At 36.1% G+C, this 26,162-nt stretch overlaps 2 protein-coding genes across 3 annotated transcripts in view; one reads left to right on the top strand and one right to left on the bottom strand.

Annotated features, from left to right (window-relative positions):
• Positions 1-26,162, top strand: part of MED12L (mediator complex subunit 12L) — a 357,853-nt gene that overhangs the window by 265,967 nt on the left and 65,724 nt on the right. The window contains exons 16-25 of the mRNA XM_033204320.1: positions 5,112-5,259; positions 9,811-9,929; positions 10,577-10,720; positions 11,884-12,047; positions 15,162-15,293; positions 20,002-20,229; positions 20,865-21,006; positions 22,989-23,109; positions 23,499-23,600; positions 24,642-24,755. Of these exons, the coding sequence (XP_033060211.1) occupies positions 5,112-5,259; positions 9,811-9,929; positions 10,577-10,720; positions 11,884-12,047; positions 15,162-15,293; positions 20,002-20,229; positions 20,865-21,006; positions 22,989-23,109; positions 23,499-23,600; positions 24,642-24,755 (1,414 nt within the window). The remainder of the gene's footprint in view (positions 1-5,111; positions 5,260-9,810; positions 9,930-10,576; positions 10,721-11,883; positions 12,048-15,161; positions 15,294-20,001; positions 20,230-20,864; positions 21,007-22,988; positions 23,110-23,498; positions 23,601-24,641; positions 24,756-26,162) is intronic.
• P2RY12 (purinergic receptor P2Y12) overlaps positions 1-26,162 on the bottom strand; it is a 47,327-nt gene that overhangs the window by 7,395 nt on the left and 13,770 nt on the right. The window contains exon 1 of one of the 2 annotated variants that reach the window (XM_033204356.1): positions 4,855-5,114. The exons of the other annotated variant lie outside the window; for it this stretch is intronic. The gene's annotated coding sequence lies outside the window, so the exon portion shown is untranslated. Of the gene's footprint in view, positions 1-4,854; positions 5,115-26,162 lie in introns of those variants that run through there. 2 annotated transcript variants of the gene reach the window in all.

The following is a 26,162-nucleotide window of genomic DNA, read 5'->3' as shown; positions in this document are numbered from 1 at the left end:
GCACACACATTTTGGCAAAATTTCTAATCAGTTATTTTAAAGAAATAAAGATGAATTAGAGCAGACCTCAATTCCATTAACTCCATTTCTTCTTTCTAAGGACATTTGACTCAAGAGACATGTTTTAATTCATGTAGTACAACAAGCCTGCCAGGGTTTTGGGCATGCATGCTTCTAGTTTCTTTATCTATTAAGTCTCTGTGTGTGTAAGATAATATCTGGAGAAAGTAAGTAATTGATCTAAAGGACGAGATTTTAGAACTTAGTTTATAGGGGAGATGACACATTCAATTCAATAGCAGCAGGTGGACTAGAATAAAAGAGGTACCCTGACATCTCCTGTAATAGACTCTCCAGTTGATGCTTTTCCTTGTCCAACAACTGTATCCTTGAGGGAATAAACAAGTGAGTAAGTTTTGGGTGCTTATCTCAGATTATTAATATTATTTACAACTGTGCAACTTGAGGGTGTTTAAACACCAAGTTGAAAGCAGAAATCATTGATACTTTTGAAAATATTTGGTATGTTTTCTTAGGTTGACTTTATTCTCATTAGTTATAAATTGCTATTTGAAGGCTTCTATGTTTTCTTTTTTCTTTTTTTTTGAGATGGAGTTTTGCTCTTGTCATCCAGGCTGGAGTGCAATGGCACGATCTTGGCTTACTGCAACCTCTGCCTCCCGGGTTCGAGCGATTTTCCTGCCTCAGCTTCCTGAGTAGCTAAAATTACAGGCACCTGCCACCACACCTGGCTAGTTTTTGTGTTTTTAGTAGAGATGGAGTTTTACCACGTTGACCAGGCTGGTCTCGAACTCCTGACCTCGGGTGATCCTCCCACCTCAGCCTCCCAAAGTGCTAGGATTACAGATGTGAGCCACCGCGCCAGCCTACATTTTCTACTTGTATAAAAAACTGATGTAAACAAATCTTGTAGGCTCTTGAAAAATAGTAGCTTCTAAAATGCCTCTGCCTGTCCCATTTGAAGGCTACTATAGTAACACCTATCATGAGTTCCTTGAAAATATTAATGCTAAGAAAGGGATACTGTCTTTGCACCCCATATAGAGACTGAGCAGTGATTCTTTTCCAGCTCGCTGCCTGCTGCTTTTGCTTTTCAGTTTTATCCCAGCATTCTCAACTCATGACTTTGTTCCTTGACCCAACTTCTTGAGCCTATCAAGGCCAAGGAACAATTTGAGCTTTTCAAATGTCTTCTTCACCTCAAAATGTCTTTTTATTTTCACTAATTTTCCTTTTTTCTAACGGTCAGGTAGAAAGATGTTCCTTTCTTTCTTTCCATATTAATCCAGCTAAGAGGCCATTGTCTCTTATATCCTTTATCATCAGTTATCTGTTCCCCAATCTCGATTTCTACTATGGAAATTTGTTTATTTGAAAGATAGGTCTGAAACAAGAGTTTGTTGATGATCTTCATAACGCTCTCTTTCCTCTCAAGCTGTTGTTCTTCATGCCCAACTCCTGGTAAATGTGGGTCACTTCCCTACCTTCACCATTTCGTCACCACCTCCCACTTCAACCCCTTGTTTCCTAGCTTTGTGCCCTGCCACTTTAGAGAAACTTCTCTTTTGAGGTACACACATGGTTTTTCAGTAAATAAGTAAGAGGCCACATCCATTGTGACTTCTTAACCTCATTGGGCTTTGTCCGTGGTGCTCTTTCTTATGTATCCCCTCCCCTGACTTGTGTGACCCCGAGTTATATTATCTTATTAAGGAGTGTGCATGTGCACCATTTGCTGGCTTATTTCTCCCCTCACCATCTCAGCTCTCTTAGCCCTTCTTAGCTAAACATAATGTAAAGGTTTTGCACCCCTCCCAGGACTTGACATATTGCCCTTATTCCTGAGCTGTCACCTCTGTGTTAGGGCCTGTATCTAACCAGTTACTGGACATTTACACATTTCTACCTACCTTTCAAATTCCTTGCACTTACATGTAAATTCAGAAGTTTCCTGCTGTTATAATGTATTAATGTATTTTTATACATTATATATAGATTATTTAATAATTATTATTTGATAATATAAGCAATACTATTTATTATTATACATTATAAATAGATTTTAACTAGTGGGTACATCTTGAAGTCCAATGAGATGCACATTTACTCCTTGGGTTCAAAAGCCTGATCATTTCCTAACTTCTTAGATACCTCTTCATTTTGCTTCTTAGTCTTCATTTCCACCACTAAAACTTAGTTCACCCTACAAACTTTTTTACTCTAGCTTTGTCTCTCACATCTCCTCTTCATTTTTCTCAACACTTAATCGTCAGGTAAAGTTTCCTACAAAACTAATTTTTGTTCTTATCTTCATCTCTGCCCTGTTCCTTTGGCTATATATTTGTTCATTAGTCTGCTTATTCTGTATTTAGTGTATTCAACAAATATTAAATGCTAACTCATTGCCTATTAAGGAGATTATAAAAATGAACAAAACAGATGTGGAGTCTTCCACTAAATTTACACACTAATGAGGGAGACAGATATTAAACAAATACCTAGAAAATAAGTGAATTATACTGTAATAAATGCTCCGAAGTCTACTTCCCCTCCTTCCTCCTTCTGTGGGGAGGTTTTCAATAAACTGGAGTGACAGAGTGAAGGAACTGACACTGTATTTGTACATAGCATTTCAGCAAGTGAAATTGCGGCTATGAGAGTATTTTAGGTGTAAGGACGAACAACAGCAAAGGGAGGAAGTGCCCTAGAGTCTTGGTGAAATGTTGAGTAATGCAGTTCGATGTGAGTGTGGGAGATGTGCAGGGGAGGAGTGGAAGTCTAGTATGTGAATTAACAGTAGTGAACACTATCCAGTATGCTTTGAAGCATTTTAGATGCTTTATCTCAGGTTTTCTCACAAAAACCTTACAAGGAAGGGATGTTACCCTATTTTTCAGAGGAAGAATTGGAGGTTTAGGAAGGTTCATTATTGTAGATCATGAACTTGGCAAGTGGCACAACCAGCATGCAGTCACAGCTCTCGTACCCCAAGCTTGGGGTATTATTGGTAAATTTGGGGCCATAGTGATCCTGTGTGATTGTGAGGAGCATCTGGCTCTTTCCAGGATGCTTTCCTTCACCAGCCATCTTTGGACACCTAGGTCTGTAAATACTACTTTGATGACATTGAATCTGTGCTCCTTGAAGACAGGAATCATTTATCCTTTTATTTTTTCAGGGCTCCTAGCATTTTATCTTGCCTTAAATAGATATTCTATAAACAGTTATTGAATAACTGTGCTAAAGTCATCACCCTTCACATGGACATTTACATTAGGACCATTTGATATATGCCTTAACTGAAAACAATTGCTAAAGCATGTGACTGGCACTGCCTTCATTTTTCATAATTTTCTTAGTGCCCTCCTGTTTCCTTCCTAGGGTTTATATGTACACAACCCACCAGACCCCACCCCCCCAGAAAAAAAGAAATATATCAGTAATTCTCTGTAGCAACAACGAAAATGGGAAATTAGCAAGCAGCTCAGCTCATTCAGATGCGCAGCCAGCTCTAGGGATCACTGCTTATGTCAGTTGTATCCTATGATTAGGAATATCTTTTGAAAATTTGGGAGAGGTACCCAGCTTCTAAGAGAAACTTTCTCCTTTTTTTTTTTTTTTTTTTTTGGAGACAAATTTGAATACCTGAAACATTAAGAATCATTTGGGGGTGGGGAAGAATAGAAAGATAGATTGGCAGGCTATATAAATGTTTATTTCTGGTAATGTATAATAAAAAAGGAACCAGTGCAATGGGAAGCAGTGGTAAGTGTGTCCCTGAGAAAGGCAGGCCGACACAAAGACTGAGAGCCACATAACAGAATTGGAGAGAGAAAAACAGGCTCTTAGTTTAACGCTGCGGAAGCAGTATGCTACTTTGTGCAGAGTACACAGGTGAAGTACTCCAGATCAAACACTGGACTTCTAGTCTAAGGTTTTTGTTCTTTGTTGCTGCCACTACTAATTAGGAACACAGTGCAGTTTGTTTTCTCTGTGAGGAGTTCTTTTCTCATATAAGCTCCTTAGGATAAGATGGATGCTGTTGGGAAGTGCTTGCCATGGGCAAAAATATACAAAGAGTAAGAAAAGGAGGTTTACCAAAGGTTAGATTTGGGCATTTTCTAAGAAAATGAAAGATTATAAAATCAAAGAGAGAAATTGCTATAGAAAGATTCAGAGCCAGGCACAAGAGAGGGCACATCCTGGACTCTGAAACTTTGGCTGAGGAATGTGTTCAGTGATGTGCATATGCTTTCGTTATGCTGTGACTAAATTTCTTTCCCACGTGGGAAAAAAATAGTGCTTGGATTCATTGTGTCTGTGGCGTGGTGGTGGAGAGATGGTCCAGAAGAGAAGAGTGGTGATGTCAGAACATGTTTGCATTTTCAGCTGTTTGCCTCACACCTAATGACACCTACATGCTTTATTGTTTTGTCATTTGGAAATAAATATACATGTATCTCACATAGTCATGTTGGAAATAAGTGGAATATATATAGTTTTGTAGAGATGAAGTCTTACTCTTTTCCAGGCTGGTCTTGAACTCCTGTCAAGAGATCCTCCCACCTTGGCCTCCCAAAAAGCACTGGGATTACAGATAAGAGCCACTGCACCCTGTCCAGGAATATTTTTTATGAAGGTGTTTGAGGATCCTAGCAAGATTTTTTTCCCTTAATGTAAATATTTACTATTGCTATATATAAAACCAAGCTTATGAAGAGATAACATTTTCCTTAAGGGAAAAATATGACTAAACAATATGTTACATGATGTGAAATTAATTACCATGTTCAATTTTAAACAATGAAAAGTTTTTCAATAGCCAGAACTTACTCTGTAGGGTACGCCCACATCAAGTGCTTCTATTAAGACTTCAGGTCAGTTGACACTTTTTTTTTATATAATGTTAGCAAGTTCCAAACTGGAAAAACAAGGGTGTTGCCAGTGGAGGTTGAGGTGAATTGAAGGGAGGGCAGGATGCCACCACCGCAAGCCAGTATGGAGGTGCTGTGGTCAGTGCATTTCAGGGATATGAAATGCAACCCCACCCCTGCAGACAAGAGTTTCAGAATGCATTTTCTGTTTTTCAGGATGAATCTTCAAGTCATGAATGTAACCAGCGCACAATCCTTCTCTATGGAGTCGGCAAAGAGCGTGATGAAGCAAGGCATCAGCTGAAGAAGATTACCAAAGATATCCTGAAAATTCTAAACAAGAAGAGCACCACAGAGACGGGGGGTAAAGAACCTTAATGCATTTGCTCCCATTGTGTTGCCTTTTGCCTTCCCTCTGACCACAGTCTTATCAAAGTGTTCTGTGTCACTGTCAACAGAGCGTTTCCCCTTCTGAATGACTGTCACAGTGAAATGTGAACAAGCACATTTAAATTTTAAAGCCTTGCTTCCATTTATAGTAATCCTTGTATTAAAATATTAATACAAGGTATTAATATTAAATATTGTTGTATTAAAATATTGTATTCCATAGGTAGGTGTAAGTAATTTATTCTGATTTTTGGTATACTTCTCAAATTTTCTATAGTAGTAATAAATGAAGTACTGAAGAATGAGTTGAAAACTGTTAGTCTGGAAGAGATCCGTTTCTCTGTTTCTTTACCGTAATTTTCCAAGCTTGTGGTTAGTTTCTGTTCTGGGGCACTCACATGTGCGTATTAATTGAATATCATAATAGCATATTTGCTCATCTTTTCTTACATTATTCAGAAAAATAACTGCAGTAGGTAGTGATGACTACCTATATCTCCAAATGATTTCAAATGAAAGGAAATTTGATCTTTGCTCTATAATGTCTTCTTTAGTTGAAATGCTGTTTCCCCATTCTTTTGACATAGTTTTTACGGTGAAGCTGTGCCTTTATGTTGTATCACCACATTGCATAATTGGAATTTTGTAATTATCCACTTCACGTTTGCCTAATTGTTCTTTTCAAGGTTTGTTGATTTCATTAGGCAATCAAATTATTTTAAGTATATTGTTAGTTATCCTGCTACCACCACTGGTGTTTATTTCTCTAACACTTAAATCATAGAAGGAAAAAGAAAGTTTGTGTTTACCCTATGTAAATAACATTCTTCCTGCACATGGTATAAACCACCTCTAGGAGCCCTACTGTTCTGTAGTACATACTACTTTTTTATGGACTCTTCACAGGAGATCCGGCTCTCAGACTTTAGCAGGATAAATTGCCAGAATTTGTCCACCCTAGATCTTTACCAGAGAAAAATACAGATCTTAATAATGCAGATAGATTCTCTTTCTTCCCGGTCAATCATGGTGCACATGCAGAAACATGGTATGAGGGGCAACGTGCTTCAGTCTGCATATGGCATTCTGGGTATCTGATGTCAGAGGTGATCGTCTTCAGAACTCAGTGGGAAAGTTATCTTTCTTGTTATTCGTGTCACCTTCCCTAACTCCCTTCCGTTCCCAGTTAAGGACAGCAACCAAGAGTTGTGGAAGGGAAATGAAACCTTCTTGTTGGCATGTCATTACTGAACTTGAAAAAAAGTGCTCTAAGAAAACTGTTTATCTGTTGTTTTGATGTTTTCTCTGTCTTAGAGAAAAGAGGAAACAGTTGCATTTAGAAGATTGAATTTAGAAGCCCTTAAACTAGCTAGCAAAGAATATTTAAAACTACTTTTGGTATACTTGGTAATGGGGGGGGTTGTCATATTTCCTTCAGGAGATTCAGTAATACATATTTTATCTGAATTATTTTTAGAGGGTCTTTCCAGATCCTATGGAACTTTTTAGATGGCTAAAGGGTATGGGAAGGGGAAGGAAGCAATGCGGTATCCTTTTCTGTTAAGCCTACTAACTTCCTTCACAGCTTTTTAATGCCACACTGTAGTTTGTCCTGTCTTTGTAGCAATCCCTCAAATAGGCAATTCTAGCATATGAACTCACAAAGTGAAAAACATTTTTATTCTGTGCTGCCTTTTGAGAAACAGGTCAAGTATTCCTTATATGAAGTGCTTGGTACCAGAAGGGTTTTGGATTTTGAATATTTTCATATTTTTGAATATTTGCATATATAATGAGAAATCTTGGGGATGAGACCCAAGTCTAAACATGAAACTCATTTATGTTTCATATATAGTTTATACACATACCCTGAAAGTAATTTTATTTTTCTCTTAGGGATGCTTAATAAACTGTGTTGTGTGCCTACATTTTGACTGTGACCTGTCACATGAGATCAGGTGTGGAATTTTCCACTTATGACATTATGTCTACACTCAAAGTTTCAGATTTTGGAGAATTTCACATTTTGGATTCTCAGAATAGGGATCCTCAACCTTTGTCAGTAAATAGAAACATCATCTGTGGAACCACATCATTGGGAGGGGATTTTTTACTTTCTTTCATTTTAGATAAAGTTCCTTAACCAGCAAGCTATTAATTTGGGATGTAGTGAGCTGCTTTCTTGTAAATAATCTTAAGTCACTAGTTAAAATTTAGTGTATACACCAGAAATTAGCTAACTGTACTTCAGATTAATGGAAAGGATGCCCACTTTTTTTAGCAACATGAATACTGGTAAGGAAAACAGACCTTGTGTTAGCATGTATTTGATTTCTGGGAACACATGAAAATAACATTTTGAGGAACCAACTCATTAGGAGTGTTGTCAGATCAGCCAGGTCTTGCCTAGGTGAATTTATAATATAAAGTTCAAATAATATTTCCAGTTGAATGATCAAACTTCATTTTTCATTTGCATTGACCAGTTACCTTTTTTGGTTGTCAATGGTATATCTTTTGAAAATATTAGTGAAGTTTACTATGACAACCTTTAAAAGGCTAAAGTTCCAGGATTTAAAGATTTTTAAAAAGGAAAATCAAAATTAAGCAACAAAAGAGCAATAATATGTTATAAAAGCAAATTAACATAAGAAAGATGAGGAAAAATATATATTGACTATATTGTTACTCATGTAAATATCATTAAAATAAGGTATTTCATTGAGAACCACCACTGATTTCTTAAATTTTGCTGTTGAGTATAAATTGCTAAGAACCAATTACATTCTTTTAGATGAGCTTTTAAGAAGTTAGTGATAATGTAGATAAATGGAGTCTATTAGCATAAACAAATAAAAAGGTGCACTTAGGAATTTTTAGTAGTATCTATTTCTTTAAGTCTGTTGTTATTGTTTATTTGTTTTGTCCTAGGAAGAACTGAATGAATACATTAATTTCACTTTTAAGGCATTTTGTACACAAGGCTGTTGATGTTAGCTCTTCAGCCTTGGATCAAAGATGTTAGTAAATGAAAAATTCAAAACTTGGATATTTTAAACATGCTCATGACATGTGAGCAGCTACAGTGAAGGCAAAATTTCATATATAATGTGTACTTTTGAGAGTAGATATTGAAAAAATAGTCAGGTTTAATGAATTTGTTAGTTCCTAATCTTTGCATTATATTTGGTGTTACTAGCCAAAAGTGGCACAAGCTTGTAACTTATATTACCCCTACACCTTTAAATTCTGATGTACTCTGGCATCAAGTTTTCCTTGTTTAGGGAATTAGAAAAGAACCAGCCTTGTGGTGTTTTGTTTTATTTTGTTTTTCACTCTAACCACTAATTCCTCATTGTTGAAAGAGAAGTCTTTTTTTTTAATGTTATTGTTTAAGACCATTACATTTGCCATTAGCAAAATATTTTTGAGTTCAGTGAAATTTTGTTCATTTCTTGTGTCTTTAATAGAGAAATCTGTAAAGTGACATTTGTTCTCTGAAATTAAGCTTTTCTAAAGAAGAGGACAATGTGAGGAGTAGAACTCTTGTCTTGGTAGCCTTTAACTGCTTAGAATCACAGTGCTAGAAATGACATTATCAATCATATATCCAACTTTTCCTTTTTGTTTTTAGACTTGTCTTTGTAAATACAAGATATTAAAGTATTTAAAAACAGAATTGAATTTATTTTTGGGTCTTATTCTTAGAACTGTTAAGAGTACCCCTATAATAAGCAATTTTTATTTTTTTATTGGAATTTTCTTCAAACCTCTTTATGCTAATTTGATAAATGTGGCACTTCTTCATTAATGTGGAGTGATTTAATTTTTTGCTACCATTAAAAAAGGAATCATGTAATTTCTTTTTAAAAAAATATTTTAAACTGCTTCAGAAAAATAACAAGGTGAGTCTCCAAAGAAGATGCCAAGCAGGTGTTTGATTAAGTCAAAGTGGGCCCAGGAGATCTCCCCACCTTCATTGTTGATATAATTGTAGTTTAAAAGTTGTTTAGTGAGAAATGTTCATAAAGGCACTTTTTATGATGGCTAAAATCTGGAAACTACTCACTAGAATGGTTAAGTAAATGGTGTTACAGTCACACATTGGAATACTGTAAGTAAGTGAGAATTATTAGTTTTTAGAACAAATTAAAATTACCTCAGCAATATGAATCAATCTTAAAAGCATACTGTTGATTGCAAGATGCCAGATGTGGAAAGCATATACTATACGATTTCCTTTATGTAAAGTTCCAGAGTAGGCAGTAGCGATCTAAGTTGTTAGATGTCAGGATTTTGATCTCCTAGGGAGGGAGAGGTGCCTAGAGAGGCCTGAGGGAGTTTCTGATATTCCATTCTGTTACTTTGTATTCAGGTCTTATTGTGTGAGTGTATTTGTTTTATAGAAATTCATATAATTTGTGCACTTTTCTGTATGTATGCTGTACTTTAAAAAAAAAATCATTAAAAATGCCAAGAGTTTCTATTAAATGGAAAATAATGGATCTGCTTTATGTTTATGTAGTTGGGGACGAAGGACAAAAAGCCAGGAAGAACAAACAAGAGACATTTCCAACACTGGAAACTGTGTTCACTAAACTCCAGCTTCTTTCGTATTTTGATCAACATCAAGTGACATCTCAGGTAGCCATTTAAAGCTGTTTTATTATGCATTTGCAGTATTCTAATTTTCTAAAAAAATTTTTTCATGCAGTGTATTTTCTCAGCCTTAATGGTTTTATACATATATTTTATAAACATACTTGGAAGTATCTCAGACTATTGAGTAGTTCTTTAAGTGTCAGGTTGCCTTCCTCAGAAGGATTAATTTTTACTATGTACATTTTTTTGTCCTTAAGATAATAATCAGTGACATATAAAGTAATAGCTAATGAAATAGGTTATTAGAGTTTGGTCCTGTATTGCAATTGATGAGAAATCTGTTGATGATTGAAATAAAATACTATGAAATTGAGAAGAAAACACTTCTGTTTTGCTTTACAAATCCATTAATATTCAAATGGATGTGTCTAAAATTAATGTAGTTCTACCATTAGAATACTTAAGATTTAGGTCTGAATGACAACTTTTTGTATCTTTTAAAATTATAGTTAATGAAAAAATTGTTTTATTTGTACATAGTTTTATAGTTTCTATAGAAATATGTTTTGACTTTCATCAAAATAGAATCACATATAAATTCAACTGTCTTAAAAAGTAAAAATGATTTATCTTAGTAAAAGATTATTTGGAATATTGGTCTTACAATATTTTTGCTTATGTTTGCACAGATTTCTAACAATGTGCTAGAACAAATCACAAGCTTTGCATCGGGAACATCCTATCATCTCCCTTTGGCTCACCACATTCAGCTCATCTTTGATCTCATGGAGCCAGCACTGAACATCAATGGACTAATTGACTTCGCAATACAGGTGTCAAAGAGGCCATGTTTCTCTTACTTTTAGGAAAGCAAATCCACCAGGCATTGTGCAATTTAAAGTGAGCCAATTAGCTGGGCACAGTGGCTTGTGTTTGTAATCCCAGCACTTTGCGAGGCCGAGGTAGGAGGATTGCTTGAATCTAGTAGTTTTAAACCAGCCTGAGCAACTTACTGAGACCCCATCTCCACAAAAAATTTAAAAAGTAGCTGGTTGCATGCCTGTAGTCCCAGCTACTTGGGAGGCTGAGGGCAGGAGACTCACTTAACCCCAGGAGATCAAGGACACAATGAGCCATGATCATACAACTGCACTCAAGCCTTGGGACAGAGCAAGGCCCTGTCTCGAAAGAAAGAAATAAAATTAAAAAAATAAAAATCAAATGAACCAATTGCTGTGCATTAACATTATTTTATGGACATAGTACATTTTTGAATAATTTAGACATGGTGAATTAACAGTCTTAAACTAACATTTTATTTATAGTCATGTTCATAGTTTTCAATTAAATAATTATAACTGGTGCCAAAATATATGCCATTTAAAAATGTGTGAGTTTTGAGTGCTTCTTCTGTTTTTTGTTTGTTTGTTTGTTTTCTTTTGGTCTTTTTTATTTTGTTTAAGGAAAGATGAAAGTTTATTTGCTCTTTATAATAGAGCATGTTTTAGATTAAGAGCCAAAACAAACCTTATAATTGGATTTGCCCCACTTTTATTTCTTATACACATTTGAGTTCATTATTTACTTCTCTTATTAGCAAACAGAAATAAGACTTGGTTTCCTTTGTTTATTTTATAGGAGATATTAAGTTTGTTAACAAAAAGAAAAGCCAAATAACTTTCATTTTATTAAAAAGAGAAAGGGGAGAAAAGTGAGGGGTGGGGTTTTCTAAAATTATACAGTCCAGAACCTTGCACTGCCATAAAGTTTCAGTACCTTATTTCAGCACTGGCTACTTCCTGATTGTATACATCCTGATGTCTAGACAGAAGAACAACTTTATGAATTGGAAAAGGATTAAAAATTTTAAAAAGGTTAAATTCAGGGAATGTATTTGTAGTGGAATGAGTCAGTATATCTATGGTTTGTAAAAATAAGTGTTTTCTCCATTTGTTTTGGCACCTACATTTTTATTCAGTTTTTTCTCCTGTTATAGTTACTAAATGAACTGAGTGTTGTGGAAGCTGAACTGCTCCTAAAATCCTCCAGCCTGGCAGGAAGTTATACAACAGGACTGTGTGTCTGCATCGTGGCTGTGCTCAGGCGCTATCACAGTTGTCTGATCTTGAATCCTGATCAGACAGCCCAGGTGTTTGAAGGGTTGGTATACAGCATGTCATTGTTGTTTTTCCAATCTTGGAATGTATAACTAGTGATGAAATATTATAGTAGTTTTAAAAGAAAAATAGTACTGATACCTGTTTTAATTAAAACATGAAGAACAGTCTTGCCAGAAAACATTGATCAAAAAGATCTGAGCGTGTCAAGTATGTTCTTCCAAATAATGTGTGATTCCTTCCTCCCTTCCTCCTTGCCTTTCTTCCCTCTCCCCAGTTTCTAAGAGTACAAAGCCAGTCATTTATAGCACTCTATGGTTAATGTTAGCCAGCATCCTGCCATATTATGAATAGTGAATGCTGGAACTTTTTTGTTCATGTAATTTCAGTTTATGTTTGCAGACTCAACATCAGATAAATTTTGCATACATTATCATCTTAGAAATTCGGTTCTTCAATTTCATTTCTTTGATTAAAGATATCTTTTGATAAGAATTAACCTTGAACAGATGACTTCATTCTTGGTTGTAGGCTGGGGCTTACTCTACTAGTGAAGTTGGACTACGGAAATAGCTAATATCACCCCCATTAAAGACTGAGGCTAAGAGCACCAAATTAGTGTAATGAGCTCTCAAAGACCTACATAAGCTGCTTTTTATCCACTCTCCACTCCTTTCTCCAGGGCTTTTTATTTAAACACAGAGAGACAACTTGTTATTTCTTTCTCTTCAGTTTTTCCTTCTGAGCTCAAAAGAATCATGGGATTCTTTGGTTTTATAGTACCTTTTATTGTTTTAATCTAGCACATGTAATCAATTTATATGCTATTCTAGAATGATATAAGTTTAACAGTAGCTCTTCTGAGGAAGAAATGCTACCTTTATTTGTATTAATTATGTGTTATGAAATGAAATCTGAAACATCCTAAAAACTTTAGAATATAAGAACATTTACATATTACAATTAAGGAAATAGAGAATTATTTAATAACTCAACTGCTGTATAGAATTTGAATTTAGTATTACTTTACAGCCCAAGAAATTGAGATTCAGGCCTGTTAAGTGTTTGGTGAAGTGATATACCCTATATCACATAGCTAATAAATCTCACAGATTTTAATAAAAATCTTTTGAACTGGAAGCTTATTCATGCTGTTTAATCTATGTTCTACTTTTAAAATAGTGTATTGAAACCCATTAGTTGGTCATGAAATGAATTGAATGGGTTGTGACAAGTCTTTTTGTTTTTGTTTTTATATTGTTATTTTGAAATTGATTTCAGTATCATTTAGTTTGGCATTGAAAATTTTTATCCTGTTAAATATTCATGAAATCATATTTGACATCAACTTTGTTATATGTTTCCCTTATATTAGTAAGGATAAGTATTATTCTTAAGATTATTATTTCACTTCTTTGTACTTATGTGAATGAGTACACTGGATCATGATGTGAAATGTTTTTCTTATTGCTGGCAAATCAAAGAAGTTGAGGAAACACTCACTACTGTATGATGGATACCTAAACCTAACAGACTCTCAGTAAATGTTTATTTACTTTAGTCACAAAATAATTATTTGCTTTATGGATAGTAACAGGATTTTGTTTAACTTTTATTTTAGAATAAGAAGGTACAAGTACAGGTTTATTACAAAGGTATATTGCATGGTGCTGAGGTTTTGGGGTATGATTGAAACCATCAGGAAGTGAGCATGGTACTCAGTAGGTAGTTTTGCAGACCTTTCCCCTCTCTCTCTGTCTCCCCACTTCAGTAGTCCCCAGTGTCTGTTCTTCTCATCCTTATGTCCACGTGTACCTCATGTTTAGCTCCCGCTTACAGTGAGAATATGTGCTTGACTTTCTGTTTCTGCATTAGTTTGCTTAGGATAATGGCCTGCAGCTGCATCTATGTTGCTGCAAAGAGCATGATTTTGTTCTTTTTTATGGCTGCATAGTTATTGGTTTGCTTGTTTATATAATTAACAGGTTGACTCATTACTTTTCTTCTTAATTATGTGACACTTTTGTTCTAATTGGCAGCTTTTCCCTGCTGCCAGATAGTCCCATCTGTTGATATCAATTCACAGGGTTTGGGATACTGCATTGCCATTTCCTCAAGAAGTCTCATTGGTTCCACCTGTGGTACTTGTGATTCCATTGTCCTTCTTGGCCTAGACATCCTATGCTCTCTCCACTTTGCCCTTTCCCCTGAATGGTAGAGAGGGATTTGATCTGGGAGTCTGGAAACCTAAGCTGTTGTCTTGCTTCTGCTAGAACTAGCTCTTTGCCTTTGAGCAAGTCACCCCGCCTTTCTGCCTCTCTGAGCCTTCTTTATACAATAAGGATGATGAATCAGATAGTTTCTAAAGTTTTTTTCATCTTTAATAATCTGTCATCTGTGACTCCATTAGTGTAATATAATGGCTGAGCCCTGTAACAAAATACAAGACAGTGATGGAATGAGATGCACAGATAGGTGAATGGACCACGAGTGTTTACATCTGTGGTTGTATGGCTTCTGTGTTTTATGGACTATGGACAAAGAGGCCTATAACTACAGGAGTTGTAGAGAATATAACAAAACAGAAGAGGCTTTATCTTCTTATATAAGATAAACTAAAATAAATTTCTTTCTAGTTTGTATACATAGGGGAATGTATACATGCGTACGGGGAATGTGACTGCAAACGAAGAACTGCTTGTGCACTTGAAAATGGGTTTCCCAGATTGACTGCTTTGAAGAATTGCTCCTTTACAAAGGAGAACACTTGGGAATCTTTGCACACTGACTGCATTTGTGAATCTTTTTACTGAGGAGGCGGGGGCTCTCTACAACAGTTTTCCTTTTGTGTCTCAGTCACAGCAACTTAATTGGTGGATTCCTCCATACATATCTTCTTTATGAAGGAATTTCTTTCATTGCTTTTGTTTCTTGTCGTCAGTGACATTTCTGAAGTTTTTTTTTATATCTACTATTTCAGTGTCATAATAGAAAAATTATATTGTACTGAGTTATTTACTATTCTATTTATTAGTTTCAACAATCCGATATCTTTTTTCTTACCCAAGTAATACATATTTTCCCTCTAAAAGAGTCAGATGATAACCCATATAGTAGCAAATATGTGTCTCATTTCTTCATATATTTTTCTCCTCAGGTTGTGTGGTGTGGTCAAGCATGTCGTAAACCCCTCAGAATGTTCTTCCCCTGAAAGATGCATCTTAGCCTACCTCTATGATCTCTATGTGTCATGTAGCCACCTCAGAAGTAAATTTGGAGACCTCTTCAGGTGAGTAGAAGAGACTCAAAAGGACAGAAATAGGATCATGCCTATGTTTGTTAGTGACCCTGGCAATATTGTCATCCTTTTGAATAATGAAAGCTAATTGCAATTGTATCTATTAGGCAGTAATTTTGATATACTCAAGATTTGTTGAAACTGAATATTAAAATACATAGGGACAATACACGATAGATTATAATAATGTGTGATCATAGGTTTTTTTTTCCCCCCCCGATATTGAAATGATGTTAGGTCTTAAACTCTCTAACTTTGATTTTATTTCTTCAATAAATAAGGTATTTCTTAAGATTTTACAATCTCTATATGTTGTACAGACAATGAATTTTAGGTAAGTCCTACTGAAGTAATGATTATTTGATGTATCTTTCCATTTGAAGTTTAAAATTCAGTTTGGGTTATAAATCTAATAGATCAATGAGGCAGCTCTTTATATTTTGCTTTATTTGTATCTCTCGTGCTTTTGATATCCACCTTTTCTGAGCTGACTTTTTGCATTAGCTTTAATATCCTTTGGGCATTACAGTGTTTTCATTTTTTATTTCCAGTGATTCATAGAAGGTTCTATAGCCCCATTCAATTTTCTAGAACTTTTTCATGCTGTGTTTACTTTTCCTCTTTTTTACAAAAACAATTTGCTGTTTAGCAGATAACTTTTTCATGTGTTAATGAGTTTTTAAAAAATGACCAGTACCCTCACTGAATAACATTAAATCAATGTGCATTAAAAGTAGGAAACCTGGTTTCTATTACAGATTGTATTTGGTTCAGGTTCAGCTTGATAAATGCTATCTAATGTTTCCTGGTATGAAAAAAATAGAACTGAATTAATCATAAAAAGGTACTGTAAATTCTGCAGTTAACCTACTTGCTATCTTAGATTAAAATTCATGACCTGATAATGATAGTGGTATTTGATTCCTATCAATACATCTTATTGCTTAAGGAATATTTTATTGTTTAATGAGTCCAGAAAATTGTATTTTTATAAATATTTTTATTTTCATAATACTCTTATTCAGAATTCATGTTGAATTATTTTTTGCTGTAGCTATAACCTTTTATTACAAATTACTGTAAGTGTGAGAGACAGTATTCTGTGCTTTGCTCTTGAAATCACCCCACTCAGAACATTCTTTCAGAGGTATTTGTATGCTGACTTCTTCACTCCGTTTGTCTTTCTGCTTCCATGGCCATTCCTATTTCAAATAGCATCCCCAGCTTCCTGTCATTCGTTGTATCTTAGCACTTGCTACCCCCACAGGCAGCACTAGTGCTGGAAAGTAAATGCTTATTTAATGTTATTTTGAGGACAATTATTAACTACAGATGGGTAGGAGGAGAGTAGTAGAAGGTAATAACTAGCAAAACAAATTTGGAATCCAGAAGGAGGTAGAGAAAGGATGTTCAATTACCATTTTCTTTCCTTTGTCGTACCTCATATCCACTTTGTTTGTAAATTCTGTGAGCTCTGCCTTCCAAGCATCTCTAGAACCTGCCCGTTCTTTACCTTCTCTTTATCGCCATGGATACCTCTTGCTGCGACCATTGCAGAGCTCTTCTAACTGGTTTCCTTGCTTGCACCCTTAACTCTAAAACACAGTCCTAACATACCCACTAAAATGATCCTTTTAATACACGAATGATTCACAGGCTTTCAGTGACTTTTCACCCACTCAGAATAAAATTCACCGTCCCTACATCGCCTTCAGGGTCTTCAGGGTCCCATCTTCTCTTCCACCCCTTTCCCTCTGTTTATTCTGGTGACACAGACTTTTTACTGATCAAACACTCTAAGAATGACCCATGGCAGGGCTTTTGCACTTTATCTTACATTGCTTGTGATACTTGTCCTCAGTTACTAGTGTGCCTCACTCCCACACTTCACTCATGACTGCCTCCCTGAGCACACCATTTTAAATAGCACCCCCATGTCATCATTCTGAACCTCAGCACTTGCTACCCCCCCATAGATTCTATATTTATTTATGGTCCGGCTCCTCCTTAAAATGTATGCTTCATGACAGCAGAAGCTTTTTCTATTTTTTTCACTACTGTATCCCAGTGCCTAGAAGAGGGTGTAGCTCTTAGTAGGCACTGAAAAAAATCTGTTGAATGATAGTTTTATCTAAAACAATTTGTATTTTTAATGGCGTTAATAAAGTGTGAAAATATGTTATGAAATGGGTTAGGCTTCAAAATAATCCTTTGTGAAATATTTGAGTGGGTCTTAGGAAATATCTTTCCACGGAAATTATGTCACAATTTAAAAAATACTTACATTCTTCTCTTAGTTTACATAGAGCTTTCTGTTTCAGCTTACATTTTTCAAAGAGCTTTCTCTTACATGATTCAGTTCTTACAGCAGCCCTTTTTTTTAATAGTGAACTTCCTCAGACAGCCCCAGTAGCCTATTTGACCCTTAATACTCCTGCAGTGTGGTGCAAATAGGTTAAATGAAGTAATGCAAGTAACGTGCGCTGGGTGTGGAGATTTAGGGTACCAGCACGCAGTGAATAGAGAAATTACTTAGGGGTCAGCAGAGTGGCACATCACGGTGATTGGCACTGTCTAAAGTTTCCTCTATTTAAAAAATGAAAGAGAAATACAACTTTCTTGGGATATCTTGAAGTCAGAGAGCTATTTGTAGTTTGAGATGAAGAAAAATGGGCAAACAAAAGCTAGATACACAGGTATTTCTATCAGTGTACTGATAAAACAACTTAATAATTTTATCTGAAACAAGATTCCTAAAAGTTGTATGAGAGGAATATTTTTTCTGAAACACCGTTCACACAGTTGCGTGAGAGGAGTATTTGGGGGAGATAACAACATTGGTCACCTCTACCACTGATTGAGCTGCTGCTGTGTGCCAAGCATTGTGCTGGGTTATTTCTATCAAGAGCTTTAACTCTCACATCAACCTCAAGAAACTGAAAATGTCATGACTCTGAATTGCTAACTTGTATCCTTCAATGACAGCCAACACATTTTTAAAAATATAAGTTGTCTGCACAGAAAGAGAATGCAGAAGATTGTATTTGCTGCCATTTAGTAAATGACTTTAGTCCTCTTTCTTAGACTAGTGCTTCCCAAGCATTAGTCTTCCCAAGCATTGGGCACTTGATATATGTGGGAGATCTTGTTGCACATACAGACTCTATACACCTACAGTAGAGGTCCAGGATTCTTTATTTTTTTATTTATTTTATTTTATTTTATTTTTTTTTTGAGACGGAGCCTCGCTCTGTCGCCCAGGCTGGAGTGCAGTGGCCGGATCTCAGCTCACTGCAAGCTCCGCCTCCCGGGTTTTCGCCATTCTCCTGCCTCAGCCTCCCGAGTAGCTGGGACTACAGGCGCCCGCCACCTCGCCCGGCTAGTTTTTTGTATTTTTTAGTAGAGACGGGGTTTCACCGTGTTAGCCAGGATGGTCTCGATCTCCTGACCTCGTGATCCGCCCGTCTCGGCCTCCCAAAGTGCTGGGATTACAGGCTTGAGCCACCGCGCCCGGCCCAGGATTCTTTATTTTTAACAAACACCACAAAAGTGATTCTCAGGGAGTAGAGGTGAAACTACATTTTGCTCAACATTGAACTGAACTATCTCTGTTTTCTTAAACCTGTTGACTGTGGCAATAGTTTAGAATAGAGAGTCCTTATGACTTTTCATCTTTGAGGGACTCATTCCTGGCTACCGTTGATGCAAGTATGTAACAATATGGGGTTTATAAAAAAAAGCTGTAGGTCACCACAAACCACGAATACATTTGCTGCCAGAAACTTAATCTATAAAACAGACTTTCTGATGCATAAAAGAGCTTTTGAATAGAGAAGGTGAATGTTGTTTATGAATTTGCTACCTACAGAAGGTAAGCACAAATGGATGTTTATATAGGACCTGAACTTTTAAATCACATCATTCTCTCAGTCTCATTCACAGAGCAGGTTTGGAGGAGATAGATTCTAATTCCTTTTATACTTCTAATAGTCTGTATGTGATTCAGACATAACTCGCTGAAACATGAACTGTTTTCATATGATAGACCAGGCTCTTTAAAAATCTCTTAATGCTTCTGAGAAATACAACATGCTAAGTTTTTATGAATGATATAATAGTTTTTTCACTTCCATAGAATTTGTGTATTATCCATATCCCCTTACTGGAATATAAGTTCCTTGAAGGCAAGGAATGTTCCTCTCTTCTTCACAGCTGTGCCACAGTTTCCAGAATAGTCTTGGCACACGAACTTCTACTGCGTACACTATACCAGAGGAATAGTTTTGTAGGATGTATAATTAAGAGTAACACACAATTTCCCTTATGTGTAATTGAATCCTTTTTTATTTTTAAGTAATAACACTTTTCAACAACTGTTAAGACACAGTTGTTGGAAGCCATAGTAATTTCTTTGATTTTTAAAGCATGTAAAATGTAGACGATATTTTGGAAATACTTAAGATTTGTAACCAAATACCTCATTTCTGTTTTATTGTTCCACCTACTTAAAAATTATTTACTGAGGAATTTGTACATTCCAAAGTACTTTGATTAACGCCGATTAGTAAGAAGTTCAAATTAAGAACTTATAATGTAAATCGTCTCTAGGAATGCATTACAGTTCTTGCCATTTAATATATCCTTAAGTAGTTATTCTAGTTTTATTTTTCTGTTTTAACTTTTTTTCTTATAACCTCAGTAGTGCCTGTTCAAAAGTAAAGCAAACCATATATAATAATGTGATGCCTGCAAATTCGAACTTGCGTTGGGATCCGGACTTCATGATGGATTTTATTGAGAATCCCTCAGCCCGTAGCATCAACTACTCAATGCTGGGCAAGATCCTCAGTGACAATGCGGCCAATCGCTACAGCTTTGTCTGCAATACACTCATGAATGTATGTATGGGCCATCAGGATGCTGGCAGGTGAGATGGGTTACCCTGGAATTCATGATTAACCAAAGAGTTGTTGCCTTGGTGCTTCTTTGAAATTGATGTCGTTAGTAAGCGTCTGGACTCACATTTGGCAATCATTTGCTTTTTCTAAATCTTCTTTTATTCCTTAATTTACCTCTGCACTGTCTTATAATTTCCTTAACCTAAGAGACAGTGCTTTCTGATTTATTATGCTGGCATGAGATGTTTTCAATATGGCCAACAATTACATGATTTATTTTCAAAAACAGAATAAAAATACAAATAAAAATGCCTATATTTTGAAAAAAAACTGTATTTCGGTCCACCTAAATTACATAGTATCTATATATTTTTTGTTGCCCTTAAAAATGTAAATCGTAGCTCAGATTGATTCACGAAACTAAAAATATTCTAATTCATATATGTGCCGATTGTTGCCTAACAGCATTAATTGTCAAAAATATTTGAAGCCATTTTTATCTTCTTCTCAAGGTTCTACTAAGTTATTTGACAAATGAATTATCTGTGAATCTAAGAAAATGACTTGTTTGATGTTAGTGAAATATATGTTAATTAAGTATATCACAGGTGAGTATTTCTCTTTTGTACAAGGTTACTTTCTATGTTTTCTTTTTATTTTCTAGGATTAACGACATAGCCAATTTCTCCTCCGAGCTTACGGCTTGCTGCACTGTTCTTAGTTCAGAATGGCTGGGGGTTCTGAAGGCTCTTTGTTGTTCTTCAAATCACGTGTGGGGGTTTAATGATGTACTTTGCACTGTAGATGTAAGTTTTCTTTTTCATTTAGAAATTGAACTGTGCAGTTAAATAATTAGTGGCTAATCTTTCTGCTTTGGCTTTTATTTAATTGATTCAACTGAAATGTTATAAAATATCATTTCTTTCTCCAAAAGCAATAAACCACAATGACATTGCCATGGATTAAATACATGAAAAAAATAGAAATAAATAGAATGCATAGTTTAATCTGTAGCAGAGGGATCAAGAATTTCTTTGTTTCCTGAAATTTCCATTTAGTTGAGATTTCTTCCACATGGATGGTCTCTTCAGAGCTGTTTTTTCTTTCTACCAACTGCCCTGGGTTCCTCATAGCATGGGATATAATCTAACTAAAGCAGTTCACATTCTGAAGAGAACCATTTTGATATTTTTAAGTGCAAGGCACACTATACAAATAAAGGCTTTGTGGGGTTACATAAGAATGTCCAGCTCTAGATTCTGAGGGTGTCCAGTGTTTTTTGGCAATTATGCCTGGAAGATGATAAAGAGATACCCCTCGTATATATCACTGACTTCCTTGGATGTCATGTTGCATCCATGATGTGTGTATTTCTTTAAAGATCTGTCTTGATTCTTTTATTTATTTATTTATTTATTTATTTATTTATTTATTTTTTTGAGACGGAGTCTCGCTCTGTCGCCCAGGCTGGAGTGCAGCGGCCGGATCTCAGCTCACTGCAAGCTCTGCCTCCCGGGTTTATGCCATTCTCCTGCCTCAGCCTCCCGAGTAGCTGGGACTACAGGCGCCCGCCACCTCGCCCGGCTAGTTTTTTGTATTTTTTAGTAGAGACGGGGTTTCACCGTGTTAGCCAGGATGGTCTCGATCTCCTGACCTCGTGATCCGCCCGTCTCGGCCTCCCAAAGTGCTGGGATTACAGGCTTGAGCCACCGCGCCCGGCCATCTGTCTTGATTCTTTACTTCTCCTGTTGCCACTTACTGGAGTAGTCTTTGTCCTACATTAGTATCGCTTATGCATAGTTCTTTATACATTTTTATACCTGCCTCTCAGTTGAAGGTTTACTTCTGAATTCTGCTAATCAGGACTGGTTGGATAATCCTATTTCTACATGTTCATTATATGAAAACTTATGAATTTATGTATATAGAATTCATAGATGTGGCCTGCTTTTCTGGACAGAAGAGACTTTCTTTAATATAGTTTCTTAATCTCTTAGTTGTTTTTTTAAAATTACACCTTACCTTTTGCTTCAATTTCTCATCTAAAAAATTGGAATTAATAATAGTGTGAACCTTATAGCGTTGTGCTAATAAATAAGGTGATTTTTGCAAGTTACCCATAGTCTTTGGCATGTGGTACGAATCAGTATGAAGACTGCTATTGTAGTTGTTTTTCCTGTTATTTTCTGCCAAGGTCACATGAGATCTAGAAAGGTAAATTTTTCACTGTGACTGAATTAATTTCCCCCTCTGTCTCTTTTTCTTCTTTTCAAATTTAAGAGTCAATTGGAAACTTTCAGAGTTGTTTTTAAAATGAGTTTTATCATATTAAAGAATCCTTAGTAGTTATCACTGAAAGGAACTCCAAAACCTTAGTGAGGCTTGTTTTTCAACTAGGGGGGAGCCTCCTGGTTTTTCCCTGCCTTCTAATGGTCTGACTCTTAAATGATATATCTTGTTGCACTCTGCCAAAATGTTTTAATGATGTTACAGCTTGTAGTGATTTCCTGATTTTGCATTTTTGTTGTTTTGTTTTTCATTTGCATGTATGCAAGTCAAAGCTCAGTATTTTCTTACAGCATTGGAATGTGGGTAAACCTCATTCATTGTTTTATAAAATAGAAATAGGCCTAGAGGATAATCATCATGATATGTTGTCATTTCCCTCTGTTGGTTCATGTTGGGATTTGAGATCTTACTGGTATTACCTACAATCTCTTAGTTATTAATCTTAGATACTACTCACAAGGTTGTTAGGTATTAAAACCTGTCAATGTTTTTCTTGAAGGTGAGTGACCTTTCATTCCATGATTCATTAGCTACTTTCATTGCTATTCTGATAGCACGACAGTGTTTTTCCCTGGAGGACGTCGTGCAGCATGTCGCACTTCCCTCTCTTCTAGCGGCAGGTAAGGCAGCATCCAGGAACTTCAGTTGCTCTTTGATTGTTGTCTTGATGGAGTGGTTTCTAACACTAAAACACAGTGAAAGGAGTATTTGAGGGTTTTGAGGGTATGTAGATTGGAAAGTGGTGTAGTATCAAGGTAGATATAGTAGAATTGTAATAGTTGTTGTATGCAAATTAACATGGATCACCATGAAAAAGGTGGGAAACTGCTATGTTACAGTCTGTTTTAAGAAAGCACTAAGATTTCTCAGAAAAATAGCCAGGGCCTCACTTTCTTACCATAAGGAAAATTTATTTAAATTATTCCAGGAAATTTAGCTTGATAGGAAACCTGAAGGACATGTTCCCAAGTGTGTTAGAAAACTTGCTTTTCCAATCCCCCTTTCCTAGCTTGTGGAGATGCGGACGCTGAGCCCGGGGCGAGAATGACATGCCGACTCCTGCTTCATCTCTTCCGAGCTCCCCAGGCCTGCTTCTTACCTCAAGCATCGGGTGAGCTGACTGCTGAAAAATCTGATTACCTTTTCATTGGTAGCTAAAGGTTCTAAAATGACCAAATAGGCTGTCCCTTTCTGTAATTGTCTTCTTAATTTTTGGGGCATGCCCTGGGGGTGATGAAGGGTGAGATGATACCATTCGTTGAGAGGGCTGTCAGCACCTTTAATCCGTGTAATATCAGGATGTATTGAGAAATACAAATCAAGAGTTAATAAGCAATAAAAATACCTCTGCTCTTAGGCCAAGTCATGCTGGTGGGCAGCATGGTCTTCTCACATACTGTGTGTGTTGGTTCTTAACCACACCAGAGCAGCTTAGGGCAATGGTTATTTGTTTTGTTTTGTTTTGTTTTATTTTATTTTATTTTATTTTATTTTTTTCAGGACAGAGTCTCACTCTGTTGCCCAGGCTGGAGTACAGTTGTGTGATCTCGGCTCACTGCAATCTCTGCCTCCTGGGTTTAGGCAATTCTCCTGCCTCAGCCTCTCAAGTAGCTGGGACTACAGGCATGCGCCACCATGCCTGGTTAATTTTTGTATTTTTGGTAGAGATGGGGGTTTTACCATGTTGGCCGGGCTGTTCTTGAACTCCTGACCTCTTGATCCACCTGCCTCAGCCTCCCAAAGTCCTGGGATTACAGGCGTGAGCCACTGCACCTGGCCCTCATTTATTCTTGTACTAAGTAGAAGGAATAAAGTAAGAATTTTAGGGGCGTTGGTGAAGTCTTTTCCTAAAGATCATTTCCATATAGGTATGCATATATTTGTCTGAGAATCAATACAAGTATGTGAAAGTCCTACTAATCTTTTTGATGTATCTCTGAGGAGGAACGACATTGTTTTAGTAAATAACAAGAAAAGGATAAGTGAGGAGTACCGGCAGTGTTTCTTAGTGAATCCATGAAGCATCAATTAAAGCAAGCTAATGGCAATTAAGCACCCACAGTCTAACAATGAAAGGCTGACTGCCTGTAAATAATTACAAAACATTACTAATGATGGTGATGAGACTGTTAAGGATTTGTTGTTTTTGTAGGCAAACCTTTCCCCGGAATAAGATCATCTTGTGATAGACACCTCTTAGCCGCTGCTCACAACAGCATTGAAGTGGGAGCCGTGTTTGCTGTCTTAAAAGCAATTATGATGCTTGGTAAGATTATTCTGACCCTAAGCTTCTTGGTTAATCACCAGAAATGAAGGCAAAATAATTTATTTTCAGATTTAAATCTAGTAATATTATTGGAAATCTGATATTGTTTGATCGCTTATTCTCCTGGAAAAATTAGTTGGTTTCTCTTAGACCAAATACATAAGACTGTGAGGATTCTGTCCCTTATCTACAGTGTCTCTGGGGGAACTTACATATAATATTTTTTATGGTGTTTTAGTGGCATCATGTCTTATTCTGATGTAAAATAGGTCCTCAGACCCACAGGGTTGTTTTGCCTTCTTTGGTGGCAGAAGTCACACTTTGTGAGAGACAGGGATGACTTGGTAATCTAACTAAACATTTACATTTTATCCAGATTATGTTTCAGGAGCAGAACACCAGAAAGTCTGAGTTTTAATCTTAGTGTTTCTGCTTCTGTCATGACCCTGAACAAGTATATTTCCTTCTAACTTTGTTTTTTGATGACCCATGCAGTAGTTGCAATGATGTTGATATTATTGATAAATCAATATTAAATTTTACAATACTTTTTTTCATTTAATTAATAATGTCCAAAATGTTCTTTACATCCTTATTTGTAAGTATTCTCCTGGAATAATAGCACTGCCTTTTCTCTTCATTTACAGGGTAATACATTAAAACATTATTCTATAAATCAGAAAGGGTTTGAATAATTAGAAAGTCTTGAATTCAGACTGCCTAATTCTAACTTTGGGTACCTTCTTTTGTCTTGACTCTTATGTTCAGAAGTAGCTCCCCTTCATTAGAACAGAAATTACTGAATGGACAGGAATTGCTTTAGATGAGTCCTAAATAACATGTTTCGGGCTATAATCTTGCCCTGCTTGGGAAATGTTATTTGGTGATGATGAGGAAGGATAACAGAATTTTCAAAAAACTATCTATCAAAACTTCACCTTAAGAAAGGATACACACACAGGCCTGTGAATTTTGTAGTAAAAAGGGAAGGTAGAGCCACATCAAGGACCACAGCCTCCTCTGAGTGTAGGGGCTTATAGATTTATACAGCCAACATTAAATGCTCATTTCAGTGAGTAAAATTTCCCTACGGTAATCATATTTGCAGGGAAAGTCAGTTGGTCGGTTCTACTTAATAAATAAATGTAGGGACCATGAAGATAGGAACTGGCTTTTTGCCTGTGGTATTTCTAGTGCTCATCAGAGAAACTAGCAAAGAATGAGTTTTCAATACAATTATGTTGGAAGTGTGAATCTGTAAGTGACACACATGTTAATTGCAGAAACCAAGATGAGTACCTTCTAGACACTGGCCCCATGATTTGTAGGACTGGTCTAATCTCAGGTAAAATTTGCCCACCTCTTTACGTAATTTGGAGGATTCCCTGGGTCTAAGAAGTCAGGATC

This window comes from Trachypithecus francoisi, unplaced genomic scaffold (assembly GCF_009764315.1).
Source record: "Trachypithecus francoisi isolate TF-2019V2 unplaced genomic scaffold, Tfra_2.0 Lachesis_group0, whole genome shotgun sequence".
In the NCBI taxonomy this organism is placed as follows: domain Eukaryota; kingdom Metazoa; phylum Chordata; class Mammalia; order Primates; family Cercopithecidae; genus Trachypithecus; species Trachypithecus francoisi.
This window is presented reverse-complemented; position numbering and strand designations above follow the sequence as displayed.